The sequence below is a fragment of the Pelophylax lessonae genome, assembly GCF_965119305.1.
Source record: "Pelophylax lessonae genome assembly, chromosome: 10".
NCBI classification, from domain to species: domain Eukaryota; kingdom Metazoa; phylum Chordata; class Amphibia; order Anura; family Ranidae; genus Pelophylax; species Pelophylax lessonae.
Genome location: NC_138777.1, coordinates 99,067,766 through 99,093,483, shown reverse-complemented (window position 1 = coordinate 99,093,483; position 25,718 = coordinate 99,067,766). Strand labels below are relative to the sequence as shown.

The 25,718-nt window shown below is 42.1% G+C and overlaps 1 protein-coding gene across 5 annotated transcripts in view; it reads right to left on the bottom strand.

Annotated features, from left to right (window-relative positions):
* Window positions 1-25,718, bottom strand: part of ZDHHC1 (zDHHC palmitoyltransferase 1) — an 82,950-nt gene that overhangs the window by 5,667 nt on the left and 51,565 nt on the right. For 4 of the 5 annotated variants that reach the window (XM_082270921.1, XM_082270920.1, XM_082270922.1 and 1 more), the window contains 5 exons: window positions 17,468-17,626; window positions 15,621-15,736; window positions 9,599-9,681; window positions 5,711-5,801; window positions 663-762 (listed from right to left, as the gene is read on the bottom strand). In XM_082270921.1, coding sequence (XP_082127047.1) covers window positions 663-762; window positions 5,711-5,801; window positions 9,599-9,681; window positions 15,621-15,736; window positions 17,468-17,626 — 549 coding nt within the window. The remainder of the gene's footprint in view (window positions 1-662; window positions 763-5,710; window positions 5,802-9,598; window positions 9,682-15,620; window positions 15,737-17,467; window positions 17,627-25,718) is intronic. The other variant, XM_082270924.1, reaches the window with a different exon arrangement.

Genomic DNA, 25,718 nt, shown 5'->3' with positions numbered 1-25,718 from the left:
AGAACTGAACTGCTAAGAGAATGGCTTCTGTTCTGCTGTGAAATTTGAGGATGAATTGCAACTGGATCAATAAAGTTCTCATTCTTCAAGCAGAACTATAGTCATTAGAGTAAACCATTGCTGGTAAGTAGGCTTTTACTGCAGAAGAGGCTTGCCATAAAAGCTCCTCCTCTGCCTGCCAGCAATTTTTCTTCTCAACATGCACTAAGCAGTGCATGCACAGCTCAGGGTACACTTTTAGCATGCCTTAATGCAGGGATAAATAACTCCCATGTGCATACAGCACATGGGAGTTATCGGCCAATCAAGATCGTCGAAAACACTGAACAGCGAGGGAGGCAAGTTTGATCGAATTTAGTTTGGCTTTAAGAACTGACACAGAGGCTCTGCAGAGAAGCCATGTACAAAACAACCGCAAGGGACATAATCTAAAAAGGAAAATACCTTCAAGCAATCTTCTGTCTATATACTCAACAGCAATCTACTAGCCACACTGTGCCTCAAAATAGCAAGATAGATTTGTGTGCCTTGGCTACATAGCAATCAATGTAATTTCCTATTTTATAGTAAAACATCAGCTCAAGTTTGGATCCAATTAGCTATAATGGCAACACATTCGTTGTATAAGATAAATTAGGCCCTTAACCGCTTATCTGCCATACCATTCTCCTCATGAATAGGAAGGCTAAGCCCATCATGACCAGCAGGTTTGTTTGCATCTTCTGGTGAGATTTTGTTGCTTTTCTTCTTTTTCTTCTTCTTCTTCTAAACGAAATAAAAAAGCAATTACTCATCATCCAATAACAGGTAACAAATGGCCTTTACTCCTGAGAGCTACTTTAAATTCCCTGCATTCCTCTCTTCTCTGTCATATCAAAAGATGATGCAGGACCAGGGCTGCGGCACCTGAGCAGCAAGGCATTGCTTGATTTGTTGGGTAGGGGAGAATGTGAATTGAGGACAACCCTGAATAACCGGTATGAGGGAAAAAATGGGGGCGTCCGTGGAGTGAGGTTCCTCTTTGCTATTAACCACTTCTGGACTGAAAGGTTTTACTCCCCTAATGACCAGGCCATTTTTTGGGATTCGGCACTGCGTTAATTTAACAAACAATTGCGCGGTCGTGCAGGGCTGTACCCAAATAAAATTGATGTTCTTTTTTTTTTCTTTTGGTGGTATTTATTCACCTGTGCGATTTTTATTTTTTGCACTGTAAACAAAAAAAAGAGCAACAATTCTGAAAAAAAAAAAACAATTTTTCACATTCTGCTATATAACATTCCCAATTTAAAAAAAATGTAAAAATCTAATTTTTTCATCATTTTAGGCCAATTTGTGTTCTGCTACATATTTTTGGTAAAAAAAAAAAATCAATATTTTTATTGGTTTGTGCAAAAGTTATCGCGTCTACAAAATAGGGAAAAGATTGATGTAATTTTTATTTATTTATTTTTTACTAGGAAGGGTGGCGATCCGCTATTTTTAGCAGGACTGCGACATTGCGGCGGACAGATCGGACTCCTAACTGACATTTTTGACACTTTTGAAGGGACCAGTGACATTACTACAGTAATGAGTGCTAAAAATATGCACTGTTACTGTAATAATGACACTGGGAAGGGGTTAACCCAGGGGTAATCAAAGGGTTAAGTGTGAGCCTTGAGGAGCGTTTTCTAACTGTATGGGAGAGGGACTTGTGGAATCAACACATAGACCTGTGATCCTAAAAAGGAGGATCACAGGCGCTCTGCATTCATTCCAAAGAGAACAATGGTCTGCTGTGTTTACAACAGCTGACTGTCACTCTCTCTCTTCACGGGGAGCGATCGCGGGTGCCCAGCGGAAATCGCAGCTGCCGGCCCTGTGGAACGGCTTCCTCGCTGCCTAATGGGGGTCGGTTTGCGCAGCCGAGCTAGTCTGCCGCAGTATATCTGTGGCAGGCAGTCGGCAAGTGGTTAAACAAGAGAGATCCCCACAATGAAGCACACTAAACAATGAAAAAAAAAAAAAACAACTCCAATAAACAAATAGGCAAGGGAAACCAAAAGGGGAGACTTAAGGTGTTGCTATAACTATTTCAAAATCTTGTTAAAGCGGATTTCTGGCCACGGGGGTGAAATTTAGCTAAAAATACCCCCGGGACAGTCAGGGCTAGTACATTCCACAATGGATAGCCTCTGTACTGTCTCGGGTCGTACTTACCTTTTAGAAGAAATACTTACCTTGAAAATTTCTTCTCCAGCGCTGCCATCTCGGATGTGGGCAGCTGAAGCCAGCGCGTCCTCTTCCGTGTCCTCTTCTCCCAGAATGCGCCTGCACCGGCCCCGCTCGTCACTTCCGGTGCGGGTGCGTCATTCTTCCACAGCTTCTGGGCATGCCCAGAAGCTGTTTAGCAGGGAATGAGGCGCCATGGAAGTGATGAGTGGGACCGGCGCAGGCGCATTGATTCCTGGGAGCGATGACGTTCAGCTCCCAGGAATCAATGCAAAGAGGAAGTGAAGGAGTGGGCCGTGGCCGCAGAGGGAGGAAGTGGAAGAAAGGTGAGTATATTTTTCTGCAATAACAAGGTAAGTAAACAAAAAAAAAATCGTAACTATCCATTTCTTTTTCAGGTGACCAAGAGCAAGCGGATGGCCCAAAATCGATTATGTCGATTTTGTGGCCGGAACTCCGCTTTAACTCACAGTCAACCAATAATTATTCAATAGAAAAAAAAAACACTTATTTATATATACACAGTAAAACCTTGGTTTGAGAGTAACTCGGTTTGAGAGCGCTTTGCAAGACAAGCAAATTTTGAAAAAAAATTTGACTTGATATTCAACCGATGTATTGATATACAAGTAGCGTCATGTCACAACTGAGTATAAAAGAGAAGAGAAGCGCCTCTAAGTTTAGCAATATGGTTATATTTAGTGAAGGTACAATATTTAGCAACTCACATGGTTGATGATTAAATCTGTCCACATAAACCATCGTCCTCATTCCTTCCATGCTGCGCTCCACGAGTGCTTCAAGCCTCACTTTCAGATCGCTTTACTGCAGTACCCAGTCACGATTACAGACTGACGGCGGTGAGAGCCTGCGGTGCAGAGGATGGTCTATGTGGACAGCTTTACCCCGGATGCCTGCATTCTTAGATGTGCCTGTTTTATTCATCAACCATGTGAGGTCCTAAATGTTGAACCTTCATTAAATGTAACCAAATTGCTACACTTAGAGGCGCCTCTCTTCTCTTTTATACTCTGTAGCTCCTGCTGGATTTTGCTTCTAATTCCTTTGTGGAGGCTGTATTTTGTGAATGGACATTTTATGGTTACACAACCAATCATATTGCTATAATCTTTTTATATGGACTATAAACTGAAAGGCTTATGAATAAATGATTATGGAAGGAATCATCTGAGTTTCCAATATTTCTTATGGGGAAATTCGCTTTGATATAAGAGTGCTTTGGATTACAAGCAAGTTTCCAGAACAAATTCTGCTCACAATCCAAGGTTTCACTATATATATTATATATATATATAAATAAACGACATAAGATAAATAAAAGTGAGTTAGGAAGCTACTTTGAATAGATATAGTGACCTAAAGTTGGCAATACACTTCTTTTTTGTTTAGCCACCAGACTGAATTAAAAAAATAAATAACAGATTCCTCCATGCACACAAATGAGGTGGATGGAGGAATAATATACATGCTCCTGGGATACTGTATTCTGGCAGCGCCACCCACAGCTATCAGAATTCACTGATCTCTGGCTTCAGCCCATTGGCTGATGGAGAAAAAATTTCCAGCATGTGCATTCAAAAGTCAATCAAAAGGATCAATTTCTGTTGAGCGGGGAAAGCCCGCCTGTTGAACCAGTCAAATTTTGATCAGTGTATGGCCAGCTAAAGTCTCTCCCTTTGTTTTCTTTTGGCAATTTCCTCTTTAATAAGCCATAAATAATAAATGAACACGACAGTCTTCAAAGACAATTATCTCTTATAAGAGGACGGGAGCTTCTTGACTACAGCAAGGAAATTGCTCCTTATGGATCTCTTTCTTAGTTTCCCCCATTATGCACAGAGCCTGGGTGTGAATTAGTCTGGCTAATGGAGTTTGTTTTTTTGACAAATGGAAGAAGTCTTACAATGCTCTCTCTTGTCATTTGATATTTGAATCAATAAGTTAATATGATGATTCTACACAAACAGAAGTCATACCGTGAACTGACAATAGTTACTATAGGAAAGTTACTATAAATAGCAAGCTTATAGACACATGATTTATGCGTATGTATAAATATTTTAGTAGTACTGTAGTGATGCATCTAGGAGATTTATCGGCCCTTACTCTTCACCTGCAGTGCATAGAATTTAGATGGTCCTAAACTACGGTATCTCTGCAATTTTTACAAGGTCATTTTTTCTCTTTAAGCCCCCATTCACATTGACAGCGGCTTTGAAATCGTTCAACTTCATCTGAAATTGCACGATTTCAAAGCTGCATCTCAGTTTCATGCACAGATGTCTATTTAAGTCGCACCCAAAATCGTCAAAAGTAGTTAATGTACTAATTTTTCACCGCAAATTTGGCATCGCACAGATTTGAACAGTGCCTATGCTGGCAATGGGATACGACTGTCAAATCGCATGACATGTTGCTCTAACCCTACTAAATGTTACACATTAAAAATCAGATCTCCTACCTAAATAGACACTACATGATGACTTCTGCTTTTATTAGTCATCAAGACTCTTATATCTCTTCTCTAATTTACATTCAGTTTTGATGGCTAAGCCCAACCATCACCCATCTGTAAAAATGAGAGTGCCCTTAATTATCAGGTATTTAAGTTGGCCACTAGAATGACAATTAGTGTTAAGCTTTGACATCAGATAAGTCAAGCACCAGTAACAACACTAAATGAAACCAGAGAAAAGCGCAGAATACATTTTACTGGGTTAATACATTTGACCACAAACGTCTTTTAGTGTCTGCTCATAGATAGGATGTCAAAAGACAATCCTGCTGCTAGTGACAAGTTTTCAGCAACATAATTGCCAGCAAGCCACTTACCTTGTCGTATATAGTTAAGTACTTGCAACACAGTTTACTATGTTCCAGTTTTGAATGAACACTGTCAGTGATAGGTATGGATCACTGACTCTCCAATCAGAAAAGGGAGAGAGGAAGATGGAAGGAGGGAACCCAGCGGAGCTGCGGGGTACCAGGGAGGGAGCCAAGAGAGCCGGAAAGAGCTCAGGGGGGCTGGGGACAGCACGAGAGGGGGGTTCACTAGAAAGAAGCTAAATAGGAGGAGAGGCGGGGGCAGATGCAAAAAAAAAAAAAGGAACCCATCTCTCGATTTTCCTGTTGCACCTGCTGAATGCCCGCTTTTCCTCCTCTCCCTCCTGCAGGCATTCCTCTCCCTCCTGCAGGAGGGGGGAAAATGGAGAGATCAATTCCTCTATATGAAGCTGCCCCTGCCGCTCCTCCTATCCTGGTATATGGGGGGGGGGGGATGGGGCGCACAGGCTTCATGCAGCAAGGGGCTGGGCCGCAATATGCGACCCCTGTAGGTATGCCTCTACACAAGAAATAAGTCCTAATATGTCTACATATACATACATCTAACACGGTATCCTTTATCCATCATACCTGTTGAAGGATAAATCAGGAATAATGTCTGAGACCTAATTGACATGCAATTAATTATTACCTTCTTTGGCTTCTGCTGTAAAGCTGGTGATAGCTTATGGTCTGAGTCGGGGTTGCCATCTGCAATATCAGCATTTAAGGACATCGGTGAGCTAGAAAATAAAAGTTTCACAAAACTGTAACGTTGCTGTTTAAATGTTGTCGAGCTATCCAATACCTGACTTTATGCAGAAGGGACTCAGAAAACATATTAGCATTGCTTATATTATTCTATACACATTCAGAAAGACGATAATAGAAAAAAAAGAAGAAGATCTGTGTGGTAAGCCTTCATATGCTGATCTGTGTGGTAAGCCTTCATATGCTTTCTAGCCTCCTTTCTCTACTGGAAAGGTCACTGATCATCATTGCCACTCACAATATAAAAAAAAAAAAAATATATGATGACAACCATGAAGGCAACAGGCATGCTGTTCTACAAGGCAGCTAAACAGAACATGCGTGATGAAAAGTGCAGCATGCTTCAGTTTTACAACAAGAATAAACAGAGAAGGACTGAAAAAAAAAATGCTAATATTCAAGTATAAAAGTAGAATCATGCATAGCAGTACATTTTTTTCCCCAATTATAGGAAAAAAACATTAAATAAAAAAATGACCAGAAAAGAATGTAGAAGGACACTTATGTGGACATGCAATAAATATACAGTATCTCACAAAAGTGAGTACACCCCTCACGTTTTTGTAAATATTTTATTATATCTTTTCATTTGACAACACTGAAGAAATAACACTTTGCTACAATGTAAAGTAGTGAGTGTACAGCTTGTATAACAGTGTAAATTTGCTGTCCCCTCAAAATAACTCAACACACAGCCAATAATGTCTAAACTGCTGGCAACAAACGTGAGTACACAACCCTAAGTGAAAATGTCTAAATTGAGCCCAAAGTGTCAATATTTTGTGAGGCCAACATTTTTTCCAGCACTGCCTTAACCCTCTTGGGCATGGAGTTCACCAGATCGTCACAGGTTGCCACTGGCGTCTTCTTGCACTCCTCCATTACGACATCATGGAGCTGATGGATGTTAGAGACCTTGCGCTCCTCCAACTTCCATTTGAGGATGTCCCACAGATGCTCAATAGGGTTTAGGTCTGGAGACATGGTTGGCCAGTCCATCACTTTTACCCTCAGCTTCTTCAGCAAGGCAGTGGTCGTCTTGGAGGTGTGTTTGGGGTCATGATGTTGGAATAATGCCCTGCAGCCCAGTCTCCGAAGGGAGGGGGATCATGCTCTGCTTCAGTAGGTCACAGTATATGTTGGCATTCATGGTTCCCTCAATGAACTGTAGCTCCCATGTGCCAACAGCACTCATGCAGCCCCAGACCATGACACTCCCACCACCACGCTTGACTGTAGGCAAGACAAACTTGTCTTCGTACTTCGTAGTTTATCTTGATCTCTTCAGACCACAGGATATGGTTCCAGTAATCCATGTCCTTAGTCTGGTTGTCTTCAGCAAACTGTTTGCGGGCTTACTTGTGCATCATCTTTAGAAGAGGCTTCCTTCTGGGATGACAGCCATGCAGACCAATTTGATGCAGCGTGCGGCGTATGGTCTGAGCACTGACAGGCTGACCCCCCACCCCTTCAAGCTCTGCAGCAATGCTTGCAGCACTCTTTTTTCATCATTATAAAACTGCTGTTAATACTGCGAACAATTATCCCTTGATTAACTCCTTGATTTGTGATTATTACTATTATATCATTGATTATGCTTTATATGCACCGATATGTGAGAACCTTGTGTGAAAATGCTCCCCCATTTAGCACACCCGGCATGGTAAGCCCCTGTATGGGTTAATCCCATCAGGGGCGGACTTGACACACAGATTGCAATTGACATCCGCAATCCCGGCTTCATCCGAAGCATAGATCGGGTGTCCCTTCAGTGTCGGCGGCCAAAACTGCCATCACACTGGTGTAACCTGGATGTGCACGCACCCAGCGGGCGCAGGTGCACCAGGAACATACACCAGCTGTGAACGATCAGTACTGAGACCTGCAGCGCTTACGGCGCATGCGCGACTCAGTTAAAAAGGCCGGGGAATCGCAGTCTCACTCACTCCCACTTAAGACAGGGAGCAGAGAGGACGGACAGCAGCGATACCTGGAAGATAACAAAAGTAAGTTAACCCCTTTCATGTACCATTCTAAGCGGAAAGCATCCCCAAACACCATGTATTGACCCTATGTCTCCTCATAAAGGGCAAATCACGCCAGAAGCAGATAAAGGGAACTCCAGTCCAGAATCATTGGATCCCACATGTACCCAAGAAAAAGGTAACCTGCTAGAAAGACAATACATATGGGGCAACAAACATGCATTCAACCATTTACTGACCCTCGTTTTTTCAATTCACAAAGCGACACCGCTTTGTGGCTAAATTATTAAGTACTGTCACACACAGGGTTCCCTGCTGGCACACTTTCCAACAACCCAAGAGGACATAACTATCCCTCAAATGATGAGTGGATCAAAGGGTACTATTTGACCCATATAGCCACCTTTTGGAAGCAAATACACCTACCTTCCTTCAAACCAAATGTAAGTGCAACCGAACACTCACTCTGAATATTGCCACTATACAATATATTGAATTCACGCTTACAACCTATATCTTTCAGGGCGCAGCATAGGTTCTTGATGTTCTAAAAGGGAGCTACCCCATCACACATGGATTAAAACAAAGCTATGTATGTATATCTTTGAATTTATGTACCACATTGAATAAAATCAGGTGGTATGAATATATGTATTAGTAACAATACACCTGTATCTAATATTGCAGAACTGGTGACCAACACCCTTGAGAAAGGCTCTATAGGAGCCGAAACGCATTGGGAACACAGGAGACCCTCTCTGATCAGAAATCCCAAGCATACTGCATGGAATGACAGAGAGACACATCCTTTAAGTCACCGTAATCACATGTCACTACTTTCTACCTACTTCACCTCTTCACTTGGGTCTATAACCCTACAAAAAAATATGTACTTTTCTTGTACATTGTTTTACCATTAAAATCTACTACCTATTTTTACTTCAAATATCTGTTTTAAGGCAGATAATAATATTCAAAGTCCCAATCCCCTTTGGCCTGAGGTACCGACACTTACATACAATTTACCCAGGGACTACGGCAAACCCCCATTATAGATAGGATAATAGAGATCAAACCTTTTACGTATGCTTGCAGCACTCATACACCTATTTCCCAAAGGCAACCTCTGGATATGACACTGAGCATGTGCACTCAACTTCTTTGGTCAAGCATGGCGAGGCCTGTTCTGAGTGGAACCTGTCCTGTTAAACCGCTGTATGATCTTGGCCACTATGCTGCAGCTCAGTTTCAGGGTCTTGGCAATAGTCTTATAGCCTAGGCCATCTTTATGTAGAGCAACAATTCTTTTTTTCAGATCCTCAGAGAGTTCTTTGCCATGAGGTGCCATGTTGAACTTCCAGTGACCAGTATGAGGGAGTGAGAGCGATAACATCAAATGTAAACACACCTGCTCCCCATTCACACCCGAGACCTTGTAACACTAACGAGTCACAACATCGGGGAGGGAAAATAGCTAATTGGGCCCAATTTGTACATTTTCACTTAGGGGTTGTACTCACTTTTATTGCCAGCGGTTTAGACATTAATGGCTGTGTGTTGAGCTATTTTGAGGGGACAGCAAATTTACGCTGTTATACAAGCTGTACACTCACTACTTTACAAAGTAGCAAAGTGTCATTTCTTCAGTGTTATCACATGAAAAGATATAATAATATATTTATAAAAATTTGATAAGTGTACTAACTTTTGGAAGACACTGTATATATACACACACTTTTTAAAAAAATATATAAATTACATGTAGTGTTTTGATTTTCACTCACTCAGTGTTCAGTGATCCCGATGAAGGACCCTCAATCAGTACATCAGGATTTGTATATATAAGGCTTCCCCCATAACTCTCCTCCTGAAGAACAAAGCAAAATGTGAACTAAGAGAACCATTATACCCCTACAAGTAATATTAGGTTATTAGTTAAAAATGGGATGTCTGCAGGTCAAGAGCATTAGATCTGCCTTTGTGCATTTAAAGTGGATCTTGCCCTAAAATGCAAGGTTTGGTACCCACATAAAAGATCCCAGGAACACAGGGTATCCCAAATATTGCAATAACATATTCCTACACTTTGCTGGAACATCTTTTTTGGAACATATTTTTAAGAGATCCGGGATCCTTAACATTCCAAGCATCTCACTCAGTGGATTTGGATGTCACCCTTGTACAGGTGCTGAGGACAGAAATCTAAGGTAAGCATATTTATTTTCGTACATCACGGGACACAAAGGTATAAATCATAACATATGGGTTACACTGGCAACCAATCAGAAAGGATGTCCCCCTATATAACCTCTCCTACACAGGAAGTACCTATGTTTTTTTTCACCAGTGTCTAAAGGTGATGGTCACGGTGGAGAGTCTCTCCACATTTTCTTCAAAAGAAGAAAGAAGATTATGCTATATACCCCCAATCAAAGATCACTGAATATAAGGGGATAGCTATCAGATCCATCCAAAAAAGTCAGTGGACTAAAAATATGGTACCTGAGCCTCTGGAAGCAGATACAAGATTTTGGCTGTAATGTTGTCCTTTTTAGGCAGTGGACCCTGGGATCCGGACCCTTGGTAATACCAAACCCCAAAGTCGCTCAATGCAGGGTGCTCTACAGGTCCAAGGCTTTGGCCCCTCTAAAACAAGGGGACCCAGCCCTTAAAAGGTCACCAAGACAAAGCTCACCGTGATGGGTGAAGATTGGATTCCCGTATCAAACAGAATCCTGTGGCAGGACTGGTAAGTCCAATTTAAAATATTTAAACATACAGCCAATGTAAATTTTTTATGCACTGTTCCCTTTAAAAGATAACAGAGACCGAGTGCCATTTGAGTATCCACATGAGACTATGGATGTTAAGCTATGCAAAATACATCTTGTTAAAAGCTCTAGCCTTTCCTAAGGGACTAAATGTGCCAATTGTATTATTTGTGATTATATGAGCTTATGCAGTTGTGGGATTGATGCAAAGTTTGTTTATATATTATTTCTTTGCTCATTGTTTGACACACTGTTTTTACCCTGGGCTGATCACCTGAAAGGTATCAGCTGTGACCAACAAGATTAAGCCTAAGCTGCTCTCACCCCATGTTGCTGTTTTTGCCTTGGCACATAAGCGCCTGTGTGTTCGTCTCCTCCCTGGACAGCGCGTTTGTGGCGAAGGCCCATTCGCGCATGAATCGTCACATTTTAAAACAGGTGTATGCCACATGGAGGGCATGTTTGAACGCAATTGGCGGGCATGTGGACACCATGTAGCACGCCATGCGTGCGCAATACAGCATAAAAGGGCACAATGTATAAGGAACTGTTTCCAACACTCTAGCCTCTGTCAGAGGCTGAAGGGGACACAGAGCAGCAGCAGCAGCTGGGTTGCGTGAGTAACTGTGGGTGTATGGTTACTGGCACAAACAGGTTTTGTATATCTTTGGGATAGTAAGTGCTGTGTGTGATAAGCTGTGTAAGCTTGGCACAAGCCTTGAGTACACTGAAGTTAGTACCTCATGTTTGTCTTGCCATAATGCAATGTCTGCCCGAAAAAGGCCTGGGGTGAGGCACAGTTGGAAGGGGCGCTGCCATGTAAAAAGTGGCTGGCTGGCTTCCCTTTTCAGGGAGAATGCCTTTTTGGTGACGATCTGAATAAGTAGATCCAAAAGATCTTGGGGGGGAAAGAGTACATTGTTACCTGTAAAAAGGAATAGCAAACATCATTCTTTTAAGATCTCCATCACTCATACTACCGGTGCTTCTAATTCCAGACAATGGCGACGGCCTCAGCCATCTGGGTCCAGGACCAAGCCTTCAGGGCAGGGTCAGAAAAAGCCCTGGGCCCAGAGATCAGCCAAGCCTTCCTCTAAGCCTACTCTGTGAAGGAGTGCCCCCACTCCTTTGGGGGGGGGGGGGGGGCTGCTTCGGTTCTCGAAGGTTTGGGTGGAAATGGACGATCCAAGATACCTGGGTTATCTGGTGTTCCCGAATCCTTGGTTTGTAAAGTCAAGTATACCAACAGATCCCCTAAAAAGAAGATCTCTTTCTGGCAATGGACCAGCTGAGTGCCCAAAGAGTGATAATGGAGGTCCCGGAAACGTAAGGTTGAGAGGTTTTTACATAAACCTGTTCATAATCCCCAAACCAAAAGAGGATGCGAGACCTATTCTGGATCTCAAAGCTCTAAATCAGTTTCTGAATGTTCGGTACTTTCCGTATGGAGTCAATTTGTTCAGTTATAGCCTCCCTGCAGGGAGAGGAATTTCCAGCCTCCATAGACATCAAGGATGCATATCTTCACACATGGCTGTATTCCAGGCTCATCAAAGGTTTCTATGCTTTGCAATAGAAAACTGTCCTTTTCAGTTTGTGGCCCTGCCCTTTGGGTTAGCCATGGCTCCAAGAGATCTTAGCTCAAGTATTGGCTGTTCTAAGGTCCCGAGGGATATCTGTAATAAGATATCTGGATGATCTATTACTTATAGATCGATCAGCTTTGGCTCTAAGCCGAAATGTCCTCCAGACAGTACAGTTACTAAAATGCCTGGGTTGGATACTGAACTTGGAAAAGTTAGCATTACAGCCGGCCCAGCGTCTGGAATATTAGGGTTTTCTTGTGGACACAGTACAGGCAAAGATATTCTTGCCAACAAGAAAGGTCATTTGAGGCAATTCCCGATGCTCAAATTCCATGCCAGACCCTTGCAGAACAACATTCCGTCTACATGGATCGGAAGGGTTCAGTCTCTGGACTGGTCCATGTCTCTGGTACCAGGAGTATGTCAGAGTCTGAATTGGTGGTTGGTGACCAGAAATCTGGAGAAGGGGAAATCCTTTCTTCCAGTAACCTGGAAGGTGGTGACTCCAGATGCCAGTCTCTCCGGCTGGGGAGCGGTTTTGGAGAAAGCCAGTGTCCAGGGGAAATTGACTTGGGTAGAGAGAGATCTCCCCATCAACATTCTAGAAATCCAAGCAGTCAGTCGGGCTTTAAAATACTGGATGCCCAGACTTTGGGGTCACTCTGTCAGGGTGCAATCCGACAATGCCACGGCTTTGGCTTATATCAACCATCAAGGAGGCACACAGAGTCAGTTAGCCCAGAAAGAGGTGGATATCATCCTGTCTTGGGCAGAGAAGTTTGTGCCATGCCTGACAGCAGTTTTTATTCCAGGAATAGAACTGGCAGGCGGATTTTCTGAGCCGTCAACAGATGTTTTTACGGGGGAATGGTCCTTACATCCCGAGATTTTTCAATCAATCTGCCTACGCTGGGGGGTCCCAAATATAGATCTTTTGGCATCCAGATTCAACAACAAGTTGAAGAGATTTGTGTCCAGGACCAGAGATCCACTTGCAGTCAGAGTGGATGCTTTAGTGAGTCCTTGGAAGGAGTATTCCCTGATTTTTGCCTTTCCTCCGATGCAGCGGATATACTGCGTCTGTTGTGCAGGATCCAGCTAGAGGTGAAACCCGTAATCCTGATAGCTCCGGCATTTCCGAGGAGGGCTTGGTATGCACAAATCCAAAGGCTGGCAGTGACAAAGCCTTGGGCCCTTCCACTGCCACTGGGCCTACTCTCTCAAGGTCCGATATTCCACCCTGCTGTACAGTATCTAATTTTGACAGCTTGGCTATTGAAGCCCTAATCTTGAAAGAGCGGGGTGTATCTGGCCTTGCAATTTATACCCTGATAAATGCTAGGGATCCCGTCTCTAGAAAAATGTATTACAGGATCTGGAAATCCTACATTACCCGGTGTTTAGCCAGGAAATGGCATCCCCACAAAAATATAATCAGGAGAATTCTAGCTTTCCTTCAAGCAGGGGTAGAGATGAAATTAGCCTCGAGCGCTATTAAAGGGCAAATTTCAGCCTTATCGGTTTTCTTCCAAGAACCGATTGCTTCCCATTCATTGGTTCAGACCTTCATCCGGCGAATGTTACGTTTGCTTCCACCTGTAAAGCCACCATTATGATCTTGGGATTTAAATTTGGTGCTTGCAGTTTTAGAAAAACAGCCTTTTGAGCCCAGGAGGCAGGTTCCCCTGGTTCTTCTGACCAGGAATTTGATCTTTTTGACTGCAATAACTTTATCTAGAAGGGTATCAGAACAAGCAGCTCTTTCTTGTAAAGAGCAATTCTTGATTTTTCATAGGGTGATCCTACATCCACAGGTTTTTTTGCCTAAGGTGGTGTTCACCTTTCATTTGAATCAGGACATTATACTACCTTCCTTTCTTCCAGATCCTTACTCAGAGGAGGAAAAGTTATTGCATTCTCTTGATGTAATGCGTGCACTTAAATTTTACTTGGAAAGATCAGCTCAGATTCCTAAGACCAAGATCTTGTTTGTGCTGCCAGAAGGGCCCAGGAAAGGGTTTGCAGCATCTAAGTCTACGATTTCTCATTTAATATTTACCAGGTTATTACCCAGGCATATGATTTAGAAGGGAAGGTTCCACCTTTTCCTGTAAAGGCACATTCTACCAGAGTATGTGCCTCTTGGGTACTTTGTCATCAAGCCTCTATGGCTCAGATTTGGATGTTGGGACCCAGGAGGAATCTGCTTTTGGCTGCAGTGCTCTGAAGGCAGCGGTGTAATCCTTTTTTGTGGGCCGATGGCGGTATTTTTTGGTGTCCCTCTCCCCTCAGATGCATTTCTTTGGGACATCCCATATGTTACGATTTATGGCTCTTTGTCCCGTGATGTACAAAAATAAAAATTGTTTTTTTGATACATACTTACCTGTAAAATCCATTTCTTGAAGTACATCACGGGACACAAAGGTCCCTCCCCTCTTCTTTGGGGCCTTTGCTTGCTACAAAACTGAGGTACTTTCTGTGTGGGAGGGGTTATATAGAGGGGCATCCTTTGATTGGTTGTCAGTGTCCTTCACCTGTAGGTGGCTATATAACCCAAATGTTATGATTTCCCATGACCCGTGATGTACTTCAAGAAATGGATTATACAGGTAACTATGTATTAAAAAAGCATTTTTTTAAAGTTTTTAAACAAGAGGGTATGGACCTATGTGTAACGCACTAAACTTGTATTATAGTGTAAAGTCTACTTTAAGACTATGAAAGATGATCTCAGGGAGTGTGTCCTGATATCTTGCCCTTCTGAAGACTGAGAGTTCAGGTTACTTTAGTTATTTAGCAGAGTCTGATGAAATAGGAACCACTGCTACCCTTTAGCCACAGCAGCTAACTTTTTTTTTTTTAAACTGAAATTTTTTCTCTCACTATGCACTTGTAGTTGAAACAGGCAAGAAATTTGTTACCTGGATGAACAACAAATTAATACAAAATAAACAAAAAAAATAGATGCCCCCTGTGATTCCTGGGACGATGCAAAGATGCCAGCACAAGCTCATAATTTTAATGGTGAGTATTCTCTCTCATACCTTTACTTAATGTAAGTACGCAAAACAGCCTACTGTTCATTCGTAGGCATCATAGTTCACTGGCCAATTCAGATTTTCCTTAGATTTGATTTGCTAGAACTGCAAAATAAACCAACAACCATTTAGAACAAACCTAAATGAAAGATGTAACATATTGTCCACTCAGGCTGGACTTACACTGCAGAGATACTGGTCACATTAGCTGGTCCAACAGATCAAATCTTGCTTGTGAGGGTACGATATGTATTATGTAGGTTCCTGTATATACTAGTAGACATCTTTAGTGCCTGCTATAAGTTTTCTCATAAACTTCATAATGTACCGGCAGCACCTTGTTCCGGCTTTGGAGATTGCACACAAGAGCCTAAAAATCTAGCAGGCTCAGTCGCTGTCCAGACTTACTTGTGCACGGCCTGTGGGTGGCGTCTTCCCCTCGTCTAGACACTTGCTATTAGATTTCATTTCCTGCTTCTGCCGCTGGTGCATTATATATTCATAAGTGCTAAGCTTATTCCACACTACAAATGAAGGGGTGAAGAAGTCATTTTTAACATGAAAAATCTAACAAAAAATGATACTGTTTAGTTTGTCAAAATAATAACATAGTTGAAACATTATTTTCATAACTTTTAAACAGTCCCACGTACTCCGATATGATGGAAACATCTGCTAATTAGATCCATATTTCAAGGAGCCCACTTGAGGGTAATCTCTGTATATCAAGGAAAATAGTCTGGTGCGCTAAATGTGAAGTGTTATAAACAGAATAAGTGATGTGCAAACACAATTATTAAATCCTGTAATAAATATAACATGTACTCCTTAAACAAATATTTACACCACAGTGAAAATAAAAAACCATGTGCTCCATGGGTGTGGTAATAATGAAACAAAGCCCCAAATTAGGGGTAAGTGAATAGTCCCAAAAATAATCAATTCAAAGTCCAGTTTTTTTGGGTCACAATTGATGTGAAAAACGGTAAAAAAAAACCTGGTGCTAGAAAAACAAACGGTGCTCCAACGTGGATGTGACAGTTTTCCCACGGATCTCCGTGGAAGCCCTTGTCGGAAGGAAACGCGTCAGTTAGGAGGAGCCGCGCTGTCACACACATCTGAATTTCTAACAGGCAGTTTGTTTCATCTGAAAATGTAAGTGCTATACTTGTTTTCAATAAATATCATCTTGGGGATAATGCACTATTGGCCTCCCTCTGTTTTTGCTCCAAGTATATGAATATTTGGACATTGAACTGAGTGTGAGACCATAGGGGACTTCCATCTTATCCAACCTAAAGGGGATCAGGAGAGACAGGAGAAGTGCCCTCTAACGCTCAAGATTTCTTGTCATCTGGTAAGAAGCCCATTTGCCTATTGTAAGGTGTGGGAAGTGATCACTTTACTGTCCTGTCACAAGAGGTCCTTTCCCTAAAGATGGCTGCACCGTTTTTCTAGCACCAGTTTTTTTACAGTTTTTCACGTCAATTGTGACCCAAGAAATCTGGACTTTGAATTGATTATATTTGGGACTATTCACTTACCCCTAACTTGGGGCTTTGTTTCATTATTACCACACCCATGGAGCACATGTTTTTTATTTTCACTGTGGTGTAAATATTTGTTTAAGGAGCACATGTTATATTCATTACAGGATTTAATAATTGTGTTTGCACATCCCTTCTGTTTAAAACACTTCACATTTAGCGCACCAGACTATTTTCATTTATCTTTATTCCAACATTATTGGATCTTTGGTTGCAGCTTATCCACTCATATCAGCGCAATTTTTTCACATTTTTCAATCTCTGTATATCGGCTGTATAGTATGCACTATAAGAAGCACAACTATACCTGCAACATTTCAGTAGACTGATGCTAGAGTCCTGGAGAAGTCTTGTGCAATTGTTGACTTTCAGAAACTCTGTATTTGCATAGGTTTTTTTTTTTTTTTTTTCTCATCCCATACACTGGGGTGCTCCAGCAGAACTAAGAATGTATATATAGAAACACTGCAGGTAGGAGTGTAGCCTTTCTTTTACTTTACAGCACTTTACTGAAATGCAGGATTGCTTTAAGAATAAAGGTAAACAACATTCATAAAGAATTCCTAGTTAAATAGAGAATCCACTAAGTACTATTTTATCTACTATTGCCATAGAATATAATTTATACTGAAGATTGAGAAAAAAGTAAAAAAAATATATATATATACATTTTCCCTATATACATTTGTATACATAAATGTCACCTACAGAGGTAGATGTGAAAGCACAGCAGTTGTCCTATCAGGAAAATGGTAATGAGCCCCAATACTGAAACAAGAGCGGCCAGGCCCAAAATAACAGATGCCTGGGTCTCCACTGGGCTAACTGGAAGGAACACAAACCATACATTTGACAGGTTCTTCACACCTAGAAAACATACATATACATAAATACCACAAAATAACTACACAATTTAGATGCATCACTGTTAAACATTACAGAAAATGTAGAAAGAACTACTAATTTCCTTTACAGTCTTTTAACAGTGTAAATAATTAAACACTGTCCTAATACAAATAAATATACATACACGTGTATATACTAATGGATGTGGTAAGAAATAGTAAAAAAAAATAAAAAATCTGAGTGAAATAGTGAATATTATACGTGAGGTTGCTGCTCCTTTAAAAAAGGTATAGTGCCATATATATATATATATATATATATATATATATATATATATATATATATATATATATATATAATATATATATATACACACATACACACACATATATACACATATATACATATATATACACACACACATATATATATATATATATATACACACACACACACAGTGCCTTGCGAAAGTATTCACCCCCCCCCCCTTAAACTTTGCGACCTTTTGCCACATTTCAGGCTTCAAACATAGAGATATAAAACTGTAACTTTTTTGTGAAGAATCAACAACAAGTGGGACACAATCATGAAGTGGAACTAAATTTATTGGATATTTCAAACTTTGTTAACAAATAAAAAACTGAAAAATTGGGCGTGCAAAATTATTCAGCCCCTTTACTTTCAGTGCAGCAAACTCTCTCCAGAAGTTCAGTGAGGATCTCTGAATGATCCAATGTTGACCTAAATGGCTAATGATGATAAATAGAATCCACCTGTGTGTAATCAAGTCTCCATATAAATGCACCTGCACTGTGATAGTCTCAGAGGTCCGTTAAATGCGCAGAGAGCATCATGAAGAACAAGGAACACACACCAGGCAGGTCCGAAATACTGTTGTGGAGAAGTTTAAAGCTGGATTTGGATACAAAAATATTTCCCAAGCTTTAAACATCCCAAGGAGCACCGTGCAAGCGATAATATCGAAATGGAAGGAGTATCAGACCACTGCAAATCTACGAAGACCTGGCCGTACCTCTAAACTTTCAGCTCACACAAGGAGAAGACTGATCAGAGATGCAGCCAAGAGGCCCATGATCACTCTGGATGAACTGCAGAGATCTACAGCTGAGGTGGGAGACTCTGTCCATAGGACAACATTCAGTCGTATACTGCACAAATCTGGCCTTTATGGAAGAGTGGCAAGAAGAAAACCATTTCTTAAAGATATCCATAAAAAGAGTCGTTTAAAGTTTTCCACAAGCAACCTAGGAGACACACCAAACATGTGGAAGAAGGTGCTCTGGTCAGATGAAACCAAAATCGAACTTTTTGGCAACAATGCAAAATGTTATGTTTGGCGTAAAAGAAACACAGCTCATCACCCTGAACACACCATCCCCACTGTCAAACATGGTGGTGGCAGCATCATGGTTTGGGCCTGCTTTTATTCAGCAGGGACAGGGAAGATGGTTAAAATTGATGGGAAGATGGATGGAGCCAAATACAGGACCATTCTGGAAGAAAACCTGATGGAGTCTGCAAAGACCTGAGACTAGGATGGAGATTTGTCTTCCAACAAGACAATGATCCAAAACATAAAGCAAAATCTACAATGGAGTGGTTCACAAATAAACATATCCAGGTGTTAGAATGGCCAAGTCAAAGTCCAGACCTGAATCCAATCGAGAATCTGTGGAAAGAACTGAAAACTGCTGTTCACAAATGCTCTCCATCCAACCTCAGTGAGCTTGAGCTGTTTTGCAAAGAGGAATGGGCAAAAATTTCAGTCTCTCGATGTGCAAAACTGATAGAGACATACCCCAAGCGACTTACAGCTTTAAATAGCAGCAAAAGGTGGCGCTACAAAGTATTAAATTAAGGGGGCTGAATCATTTTGTACGCCCAATTTTTCAGTTTTTTATTTGTTAAAAAAGTTTGAAATATCCAATAAATTTCGTTCCACTTCACGATTGTGTCCCACTTGTTGTTGATTCTTCACAAAAAATTACAGTTTTATATCTTTGTGTTTGAAGACTGAAATGTGGCAAAAGGTCCCAAAGTTCAAGGGGGGCGAATACTTTCGCAAGGCACTGTACACACACACACACATATATATATATATACACACACACACACACACACACACACACACACACACACACATACATACATACAGTATCTCACAAACGTGAGTACACCCCTCACATTTTTGTAAATATTTTATTATATCTTTTCATGTGACAACACTGAAGAAATTACACTTTGCTACAATGTAAAGTAGTGAGTGTACAGCTTGTATACCAGTGTACATTTGCTGTCCCCTCAAAATAACTCGACACACAGCCATTAACCACGTGCCGACCGCCTACAGTATATTTACTGCAGCAGTCAGCCCCTCACAGGCAAAGCGACGTAGTACTACGTCGCTTGCCTGTGAGGCTCTAGGGGGCGAGCACGCGACGCCGGAGGCACGCTCCCACCTCCGCTCGTTCACGTACCCCCGCGCGCGTGTGATCGGCGGACCCGATGTCCGCCAGCCACTCGCGATCGTCTGCTGCAGCGGGAGAAAGGCAGGCGGCTGATGTAAACAAAGCCACCTGTCATTCTCCCTGTGTAAGAACAGAGATCATACGGTCCTACTATGCAGGATCATATATCTCTGTTGTTACAGAACAAGCCACATCCCTTCACAGTTAGAAGCATGCACCTAGGGACACACTTAACCCTCCTTCTCCAATAAAGTTAACCCCTTCCCTGCCAGTGTCATTTTTACAGTAACAGTGCATATGTATAGCACTGATTACTGTAGTAATGTCACTGGTAACCCCAAAAGTGTCAAAAATGTCAGTCAAGGGTCCGATCTGTCCGCCGCAATGTCACAGTCCCGGGAAAAAAAAAAAAAAAAAATCGCAGATCGCCGCCATTACTCGTTAAAAAAAAAATGACAAAAATCGTTCTCTTAGTAAGTAAAACGCAATAACTTTTGCGCAAACCAATCAACATAAGCTTTTTGCGATTTTTTTTACCAAACATATGTAGCAGAAAAAAAATTGGCCTATAATGTTAAAAAATTTAGATTTTCACATTTTTTGGGGGGAATTTCATATAAAAAACATCGCACAGGTGATCAAATACCACCAAAAGAAAGCTCTGTTTGTGGTAAAAAAAGGACGTCAATTTAATTTGGGTACCGCGCAATTGTCCATTAAAGTAATGCAGTGCCGAATCGCAAAATAGGCCCTGATCAGGAGGGGGGGTAAGATCGTCCGGGGCTTAAGTGGTTAATGTCTAAACCGCAACAAAAGTGAGTACACCTCTAAGTAAAAATGTCCAAATTGGGCCCAGTTAGCCATTTTCCCTCCCTGGCGTCATGTGACTCGTTAGTGTTACAAGGTCTTAGGTGTGAATGGGGAGCAGGTGTGTTTAAATTTGGTGTTATCGCTCTCACTCTTTCATACTAGTCATTGGAAGTTCAACATGGCACCTCATGGCAAAGAACTCTCTGAGGATCTGAAAAAAAAAAATTGTTGCTCTACATAAAAAGAGACACACACACACACACACACACACACACACACACACACAATATCAAAGTTAAAAAATAAATAGAAGTCAAAATCAGAATCAATAAAAGTCCATCATATTGGTGAAAATTCTTGCAGTTCCATCATAATTACAATGCTGAAGTTCCAAGTGCTGTAAACAAAATTGGCGCAGTCCGTGCTCCCCTCCTGTGTGCCCACCGACTCACCAGCTGCCATAGACTCCCATAACAGAAGTCATGTGCGCTTTGCAAAACATCTCAGATGCTGGGTCTAGTAGTCCTCCAACAGAGCTCCTTCTTTGTGGATGCAGGTTTCCTTCATGTACAGTGGGTACGGAAAGTATTCAGACCCCCTTAAATTTTTCACTCTTTGTTATATTGCAGCCATTTGCTAAAATCATTTAAGTTCATTCTTCTTCCTCATGAATGTACACATAGCACCCCATACTGACAGAAAAACACAGAATTGTTGACATTGTTGCAGATTTATTAAAAAAGAAAAACTGAAATATCACATGGTCCTAAGTATTCAGACCCTTTGCTGTGACACTCATATATTTAACTCAGGTGCTTTCCATTTCTTCTGATCATCCTTGAGATGGTTCTACACCTTCATTTGAGTCCAGCTGTGTTTGATTATACTGATTGGACTTTATTAGGAAAGCCACACACCTGTCTATATAAGACCTTCCAGATCACAATGCATGTCAGAGCAAATGAGAATCATGAGGTCAAAGGAACTGCGTGAAGAGCTCAGAGACAGAATTGTGGCAAGGCACAGATCTGGCCAAGGTTACAAAAAGATTTCTGCTGCACTTAAGGTTCCTAAGAGCACAGTGGCCTCCATAATCCTCAAATGGAAGACGTTTGGGACGACCAGAACCCTTCCTAGAGCTGGCCTTCCGGCCAAACTGAGCTATCGGGGGAGAAGAGCCTTGGTGAGAGAGGTAAAGAAGAACCCAAAGATCACTGTGGCTGAGCTCCAGAGATGCAGTCAGGAGATGGGAGAAAGTTGTAGAAAGTCAACCATCACTGCAGCCCTCCACCAGTCGGGGCTTTATGGCAGAGTGGCCCGACGGAAGCCTCTCCTCAGTGTAAGACACATGAAAGCCCGCATGGAGTTTGCTAAAAAAAAAAACACCTGAAGGACTCCAAGATGGTGAGAAATAAGATTCTCTGGTCTGATGAGACCAAAATAGAACTTTTTGGCCTTAATTCTAAGCGGTATGTGTGGAGAAAACCAGGCACTGCTCATCACCTGTCCAATACAGTCCCAACAGTGAAGCATGGTGGTGGCAGCATCATGCTGTGGGGGTGTTTTTCAGCTGCAGGGACAGGACGACTGGTTGCAATCGAGGGAAAGATGAATGCGGCCAAGTACAGGGATATTCTGGACAAAAACCTTCTCCAGAGTGCTCTGGACCTCAGACTGGGCCAAAGGTTTACCTTCCAACAAGACAATGACCCTAAGCACACAGCTAAAATAACGAAGGAGTGGCTTCACAACAACTCCGTGACTGTTCTTGAATGGCCCAGCCAGAGCCCTGACTTAAACCCAATTGAGCATCTCTGGAGAGACCTAAAAATGGCTGTCCACCAACGTTTACCATCCAACCTGACAGAACTGGAGAGGATCTGCAAGGAGAAATGGCAGAGGATCCCCAAATCCAGGTGTGAAAGACTTGTTGCATCTTTCCCAAAAAGACTCCTGGCTGTATTAGATCAAAAGGGGGCTTCTACTAAATACTGAGCAAAGGGTCTGAATACTTAGGACCATGTGATATTTCAGTTTTTCTTTTTTAATAAATCTGCAACAATGTCAACAATTCTGTGTTTTTCTGTCAGTATGGGGTGCTATGTGTACATTCATGAGGAAGAAGAATGAACTTAAATGATTTTAGCAAATGGCTGCAATATAACAAAGAGTGAAAAATTTAAGGGGGTCTGAATACTTTCCGTACCCACTGTATAGTATATAGTATAATGCCAGAAAAGAGGAGGCATATGTAACGTAATTCTGTTTATAAAAATACACCGTATCGCACTCACTTTTGTACAAGGTAAAACAAGCATAAAAACCGGAAGTACGTCTCGACTTGCGTGTCACCGGCTGGTTCACCACCCATGACTTCGTCCCTCCTACAGGATGTTATCAAAGGTTATCTAAGGATAGCCTTTGATAACGTCTTGTGGGAGGGAAGAAATGTGTCAGTAGACCGCGGGTGCGGACGTCAAATTCGGCCGGTGACACGCAAGTGGCGGCGTACTTCCAGTTTTTATGCTTGTTTTACCTTGTACAAAAGTGCGTCCAATACTGTGTTTTTTAGTATCATTTTAATAAACGGAATTACGCTAAATACTCCTCCTCTTTTTTGGCATTATACTATACATGAAAGGAATCCACATCAACAAAGAAGGAGCTCTGTTGGAGGACTACTAGACCCAGCATCTGAGATGTTTTGCAAAGCGCACATGACTTCTGTTATAGGAGTCTATGGCAGCTGCCGAGTGAGTGGGCACACAGGAGGGGAGCATGGACTGCACCAATTTTGTTTACAGTATTTGGCACTTCAGCACTTTAATTATGATGGAACTACAATACTTTTCACCAATATGATGGGACTGGTATAGATTTTGACATCTATTAATTTCTGAACTTTGACATTGTGTGTGTGTGCGCGAGCGTGTGTTATATATTATACATTAGGTTTTCATAGTGGGAGCGCCCTTTTTACCATACACACACACTCTGTCCTGCTACAGTACATTATACACAAGGGGTAAGTGCAGTAACACCAGTACATACATCTGTCCTCATGGGACTATGGGGTATTGTACAATGACCATTATAAGTGCTTTGTTTATTATTTTGCTAAATAAAAGCAGCTTGGGTTGATAATGCTATCTGACTTCACCATCCTGCATGCACTGCAAATGCTGGACTTGGAAGTTTTGTGGATATTGCACTACAGATGATGGTTAGGGGTGATGCAGAAAAAACCTGACACTTTGCCTTGAATGGACAAGTGACACAATATCATATATACAGTATCTCACAATGTAAAGTAGTGAGTGTACAGCTTGTATAAAAGTGTAAATTTGCTGTCCCCTCAAAATAAATCAACACACAGCCATTAAAGTCTAAACTGCTGGCAACAAAAGTGAGTACACCCCTAGAGTAAAAATGTTCAAGTTGGTCCCAAAGTGTCCATATTTTGGGGCCACCATTATTTTCCAGCACTGCCTTAACCCTTTCGGCATGGAGTTCACCAGAGCTTCACAGGTTGGCACTTGAGTCCTCTTCCACTCCTTCATTACAACATCACGGAGCTGGTGTATATTAAGAGACCTTGCGCTCCTCCACCTTCCGTTTGAAGATGCCCCACAGATGCTCAATAGGGTTTAGGTCTGGAGACATGCTTGGCCAGTCCATCACCTTTACCTTCAGCTTCTTTAGCAAGGCAGTGGTCATCTTGGAGGTGTGTTTGGGGTCGTTATGTTGGAATACTGCCCTGCGGCCCAGTCCCTGAAGGAAGGGGATCATGCACTGCTTCAGTATGTCACAGTACACATTGGCATTCATGGTTCCCTCAATGAACTGTAGCTTCCCAGTGGCAGCAGCACTCATGCCGCTCCAGACCATGACACTCCCCCCACCATGCTTGACTGTAGGCAAGACACACTTGTCTTTGTATTCCTCACCTGGTTGCCACCACACACGCTTGACACCATCTGAACCAAATAAGTTTATATCTTGGTCTCATCAGACCACAAGACATGGTTCCAGTAATCCATGTCCTTATAGTCTACTTCTCTTCAGCAAACTGTTTGCGGGCTTTCTTGTGCATCATCTTTAGAAGAGGTTCCCTTCTGGGACGACAGCCATGCAGACCAATTTGATGCATCGTGAGGCGTATGGTCCGAGCACTGACAGACTGACCCCCTACCCCTTCAACCTTTGCAGCAATGCTGGCAGCACTCATACGTCTATTTCCCAAAGACAACCTCTGGATAGGTCACTGAGCATGTGCACTCAACTTCTTTGGTCGACCATGGCGAGGCCTGTTCGGAGCAGAACCTCCCCTGTTAAACCGCTGTATGGTCTTGGCCACCGTGCTGCAGCTCAGCTTCAGGGTCTTGGCAATCTTCTTATAGAATAAGCCATCTTTATGTGGAGTAACAATTCTTTTTTTCAGATCCTCAGAGAGTTCTTTGCCATGAGATGCCATGTTGAACTTCCAGTGACCAGTATGAGAGAGTGAGAGTGATAACCCCAAATTTAACACACCTGCTCCCCATTCACACCTGAGACCTTGTAACACTAATGAGTCACATGACGCCAGGGAGGGAAAATGGCTAAATGGGCCCAATTTGGACATTTTCACTTAGGGGTGTACTCACTTTTTTGCCAGCAGTTTAGGCATTAACTGCTTGCCAACCGCCGCAAGTAGATTTACTGCGGCGGTCAGCCCCTGCCAGGCAGAGTGATGTTAATTAACGTCACTAGCCTGGAAAGGTCTGGGGAGCGAGCGCGCGCCCGCGGAGGCGCGCTCCCGCTCCCGCGCGGTC